The 5,785-nt window shown below is 37.9% G+C and overlaps 1 protein-coding gene across 1 annotated transcript; it reads right to left on the bottom strand.

The window, feature by feature from the left end:
- Nucleotides 1-4,336: 4,336 nt before the first annotated feature.
- On the bottom strand, nt 4,337-5,551 carry LOC128571933 (28S ribosomal protein S25, mitochondrial-like). The gene has a single exon (XM_053571794.1). The coding sequence runs from the start codon at nt 5,490-5,492 to the stop codon at nt 5,178-5,180; it is 315 nt and encodes a 104-aa protein (XP_053427769.1). The 5' UTR covers nt 5,493-5,551; the 3' UTR covers nt 4,337-5,177.
- Nucleotides 5,552-5,785: the final 234 nt, after the last annotated feature.

Raw genomic sequence — 5,785 nt, 5'->3', positions numbered from 1 at the left:
CCATCAGTAACCAGCCTATCATGAATAACCAGCCTAGGAGGGCAACCCACCATCAGTAACCAGCCCAGGAGGGCAACCCACCATCAGTAACCAGTCTAGGAGGGCAACCCACCATCAGTAACCAGCTCAGGAAGGCAATCCACCATCAGTAACCAGCCCAGCAGGACAACCTACTATCAGTAACCAGCCCAGGAAACTAACCTAACATCTACATCACTCACTCAGAAAATCAACCAGCTCTACAGGAACCAGCTTGAAAATCAATCTGCCATCTACAGAAAGCAGCCCAGTAATGGGATTACAGGATCAAATGGGAGGTCTAGCTTGAGTTCTCTGAGGGTTCTCCATACTTCTTTCCAAAAGGGTTATATTAGTTTGCAGTCCCACGAGCAGTGTTAAAGTGTTCCCTTCTCTCCACATCCACACCAGCATCTGCAGTTTTGTGATTTTGTGATGTGGGCCATTCTCACTGGGGTTAGATGATATCTCAAGGTGGTTTTGTTTTGCATTTCTCTGACAATTAGGGACAATGAGCATTTTTTTCATATGTTTGTTAGCCATTCATCTGTCTTCTTTAGAGAAGGTTCTTTCTATTCATGTCTCTTGCCCATTGATATACGGGATTGTTAGCTTTTTTCATGTGGATTAATTTGAGTTCTCTATAGATCCTAGTTATCAAGCTTTTGTCTGATTCAAAATATGCAAATATCCTTTCCCATTGTGTAGGTTGTCTATTTGCTTTGGTTGTCTCCTTAGCTGTACAGAAGCTTTTCAGTTTAATGAAGTCCCATTTGTTTATTTTTGTTGTTGCAATTGCCACAGAAGTCTTCTTCATAAAGTCTTTCCCCAGGCTTATATCTTCAAGTGCTTTTCTCATGCTTTCTTTGGGGATTTTTATCATTTCATGCCTCAAATTTAGGTCTTTTATCCATCTTGGATCAATTTTTTGTGAGTGGAGAAAAGCACGGGTCCAGTTTCTGTCTTTTACATGTAGATATCCAGTTCTCCCAGCACCATTTATTGAATAGGGAGTCTTTCCTCCAATGCATGTTCTTGTTTGGTTTATCAAAGATTAGGTGGCTGTAAGATGTTAGTTTTATATCCTGATTTTCCATTCAATTCCAGATGTCTATGTCTCTATTTTTGTCCCAATACCATGCTGTTTGGATCAGTATGGTCTTATAGTACAGCCTGAAGTCTGGTAGGCTGATATCCCAGGCTTCATTTTTTATACTAAGAACTGCCTTAGCTGTACAGGGTTTTTTCTGGTTCCATAGAAAACAAAGAATTATTTTCTCCAAGTCTTGAAAGTATGATGTTGGTATTTTAATAGGGATGGCATTGAATCTGTAGATTGCTTTGGGAAGTATAGACATTTTAGCAATGTTGATTCTTCCCAGCCATGAGCATGGTATGTTATTCCATTTATTAATATTTTCTGCTATTTCTTTTCTAAGGGTTTCGTAATTTTCTTTAATAGAGGTCCTTCGCCTCTTTTGTGAGGTATATTCTTAGATATTTAATTTTCTTTGAAGCTACTATAGAGGGGATTGTGTCCTTAATTAGCTTCTCATCTTCACTGTTATTGGCGTATACAAAGGCTACAGATTTGTGGACATTGATTTTATATCCTGAGACATTACAGTATTTTTTGATGATTTCTAGGAGTCTTGGGGTTGAGTCTTTGGAGTTCTCTAGGTATAAGATCATATCATCAGCAAAGAGGGAGAGTTTGATCTCCTCTGCTCCCATTTGGATACCCTTTATTTCCTTCTCTTGCCTGATTGTATTGGCTTGAACTTCTAGCACTATGTTGAAGAGTAGTGGTGATAGAGGACAGTGTTGTCTGGTTCTAGTTCTAAGTGGAAAAGCTTTCGGTTTTACTCCATTCGGTAAAATATTAGCTGTGGATCCCATTACCACCTAAGAAAAAAAAATCCTTTTACCATAACAATACTTGCACTAGACTGTTTATGGCGGCTCAATTTACAATCTCCAAAGTATGGAAACAGCCTAAATGCCCACCAACCCAGGAATGGATTAACAAGCTGTGGTATATGTACACCATGCAATACCACTCAGCCATTAAAAAAGATGGAGACTTTACATCTTTTGTATTAATCTGGATGGAATTGGAACACATTATTCTTAGTAAAACATCAAAGAAGGGAGAAGCAAGAATCCTATGTACTCAATTCTGATATGAGGACAATTAATGACCTAGTACATGGTGGCAGGTGGGGGAAGGGGAGAGCAGAGAGAGGGAAGGAGGGAGGAGGGTGGGGGGTCACAATGTGTGACACACCTTTGGGGTCCAGGACACAATTATAAGAGGGACTTTACCTAACAAATGCAATCAATGTAACCTGGTTCTTTATACCCTCAATAAATACCCAACAATAAAAAAAAGGAGAGAAGGGGAGGGGACGAAAGGAGAGGAGAGGAGAGGAGGGGAGCCCACAATCTACCAGCTTCTGTGACTAGTCAGGAAGCCAACCTACTATTTAGTAACCAAGCTCAGGAAGGCAGACCTCTATCTCTTAGCAACCCTCCCAGGAAGCCATGCAGTAACCTCTGTAACAATTGACCCCAAATAGCCAGGACTTGATTAATTACTGATAGCTTGCCTAATTTTTGCCCCCACCTCCAACTCAAGGGTCAAGAGGAGCAAGGCAGTTTGTGGAAATAAATAAAATAAATAAAGGCCGCCTAAGGAGAACAGGAGAATGCCCAGACTGGAGGCTGTCATCATAACACATACATAACTGGGTCATTTGTAATAAATTATGTTTATCAGAGAAAATGTTACAAAATGTTTTAGTTTTAATCATATTGCATTTGTATCTGTTATTTTATTGTTTTTTTCTAAATTTTTAAATTTGAGAAAGTATGAAGAAATTTGAAATAGAAGTTTTGTTGGGCAATTTTTTTAACTCTTCAATTGAGAGTATAGTCTCTATAGGAATGAATTTGGCAATTTTTCATATGTGAATCTTGTCCTTTTTAGTTACATACATATTTCATTTTTGTTTAATTTCCTTGCATTTTCTTGGACGGTAATTTCTTTTGCAAATTACATGTAATTTGTTTTTTTTGTTGTTGTTCCAACATTTTAACAATATTTTCAGAGACACAGCAAAGTTGAATTTTCAGTAAATACCCATACATCTGCCACCTTGATTTCACCTTTAACATATACTATAGTTGGTTTTTAATGTATTTATCTACTAGTTTGTCCCCTATACGTCCATCGATTCATCTTTACCTTTTGATTTATTACAAAGTAAATGACATATATCAGGTTATTTCCCCTAAATACTTCAGCTAACAAAATTTCCTTTGATTTTAAAGACATATTTTCTTAAACATTTTAATGGTTTTAATATTTTAAAAAGTGAAATAGCTAAAGCTATAAATATTAAGATAGTAGTAGTAGTAAACAGCAATTCATACTGAGTCTAGTTTAAATAAGTAATACTTAATTTTAAAATATTACCTGATATTTTTCTTCACTTTATTAGTCCATAAATTAGTAACCTTATTTTGACTTCTATGTTTCAGAGAGTAGTTGTTTATTACTTTTATCTGTCTTTCATGTTCACCATTCTAGCAACAAAATCAGAAATTATTTCGACTAAACTTATAAATGCCCCATTATATCATGTAAACATTTTGCTGTGAATGCCTCAAAAAAGTAATGCTATTTAAATGATTAATATTTATACAGTAAAATGTCTAATCCTTTTTTATACTCCATGCAAGTCATGTTCAATAAATTTTGCTAATTTCTATTTTTCCAATTTTTTTTTTCTTTTAATTTTTTATTGTTGGGGATTCATTGAGGGTACAATAAGCCAGGTTACACTGATTGCAATTGTTAGGTAAAGTCCCTCTTGCAATCATGTCTTGCCCCCATAAAGTGTGACACACACCAAGGCCCCGCCCACCTCCCTCCATCCCTCTTTCTGTTTCCCCCCCATAACTATAATTGTCATTAATTGTCCTCATATCAAGATTGAGTACATAGGATTCATGCTTCTCCATTCTTGTGATGCTTTACTAAGAATAATGTCTTCCACTTCCATCCAGGTTAATACAAAGGATATAAAGTCTGCATTTTTTTTTAATGGCTGAATAGTATTCCATGGTATACATATACCACAGCTTGTTAATCCATTCCTGGGTTGGTGGGCATTTAGGCTGTTTCCACATTTTGGCGATTGTAAATTGAGCTGCAATAAACAGTCTAGTACAAGTGTCCTTATGATAAAAGGATTTTTTTCCTTCTGGGTAGATGCCCAGTAATGGGATTGCAGGATCAAATGGGAGGTCTAGCTTGAGTGCTTTGAGGTTTCTCCATACTTCCTTCCAGAAAGGTTGTACTAGTTTGCAGTCCCACCAGCAGTGTAAAAGTGTTCCCTTCTCTCCACATCCACGCCAGCATCTGCAGTTTTGAGATTTTGTGATGTGGGCCATTCTCACTGGGGTTAGATGATATCTCAGGGTTGTTTTGATTTGCATTTCTCTAATATATAGAGATGATGATCATTTTTTCATGTGTTTGTCAGCCATTTGTCTGTCATCTTTAGAGAAAGTTCTATTCATGTCTCTTGCCCATTGATATACAGGATTGTTGGCTTTTTTCATGTGGATTAATTTGAGTTCTCTATAGATCCTAGTTATCAAGCTTTTGTCTGATTGAAAATATGCAAATATCCTTTCCCATTGTGTAGGTTGTCTCTTTGCTTTGGTTATTGTCTCCTTAGCTGTACAGAAGCTTTTCAGTTTAATGAAGTCCCATTTGTTTATTTTTGTTGTTGTTGCAATTGCCATGGCAGTCTTCTTCATGAAGTCTTTCCCCAGGCCAATATCTTCCAGTGTTTTTCCTATGCTTTCTTGGAGGATTTTTATTGTTTCATGCCTTAAATTTAAGTCCTTTATCCATCTTGAATCAATTTTTGTGAATGGGGAAAGGTGTGGGTCCAGTTTCAGTCTTTTACATGTAGACATCCAGTTCACAGTGCTAATTTTCTAACGTAGTAAATTTCTTGTTTATTCTCAGAACTGCTGGACTATACGCTCCTCGAGGGCAGAGATCTGGTCTGTATGGCTCCCTGACATCCCTAGAACTGGGTTTGGCCCGAGGACATGTTTTCTGAATGGATGAAAGAAAACAGTCACTTTGCTTCCTGAAGCATTTCCCAACTATGCTTCCTCTGAGTCTCATAACCACATAGATGTTTGGCCTTCGCTAAGTAGAAGCGCAGAAAGGGTGATGGCGTCATGTTCTTGAACATGATGACCTGCACCCAAGGGTTTTTGTACTGGATCTGAGGTATGTTGAAAAATACAAATTTCCTGGTGCCCTCGCCCAGCTCCCCGTGTGTGTTGTAATTCACCGTCATGACCTTCACGGAGTTCTTGAACACGACATCCCCCTGGCTCAGGTACTGCAGGGTGCCGCGGATGGGAAAGCAGCCTTTCATGGGCATGGCGGCAGCGGTAGGAGTGAGCCAAGCAGCAACGCAGAGCGACCGAGAGGAGCAGCGGCCCCGGCGAACCTCGCACCGCACTGCCCTAGCCAGACTCCACTTCCCGCCTATTTTTCCAATTTTTAACTATTTTTAACAAACCTGCTTTTTCAAAAGATTTATTTTCTTTTTCTAAATTTTTATTGTGAATTCTCTTTTTTCATTGTTACTAGTATTTCCATTATGCTCTCTACTTATACTCATTTGAACTGATCTCAAGGGTTAAATTTGTAATTGTTTTTAAAATATTTTCA

The sequence above is a fragment of the Nycticebus coucang genome, chromosome 19 (assembly GCF_027406575.1).
Source record: "Nycticebus coucang isolate mNycCou1 chromosome 19, mNycCou1.pri, whole genome shotgun sequence".
Lineage (NCBI taxonomy): Eukaryota > Metazoa > Chordata > Mammalia > Primates > Lorisidae > Nycticebus > Nycticebus coucang.
Note: the sequence above shows the minus strand (reverse complement) of the source record. Positions and strands in the feature narration are given on the sequence as shown.

Bases quoted from the DNA above. Each gene is read 5' to 3' on its own strand.
- LOC128571933 (XM_053571794.1), bottom strand. From the start codon at position 5,492: ATGCCCATGAAAGGCTGCTTTCCCATCCGCGGCACCCTGCAGTACCTG.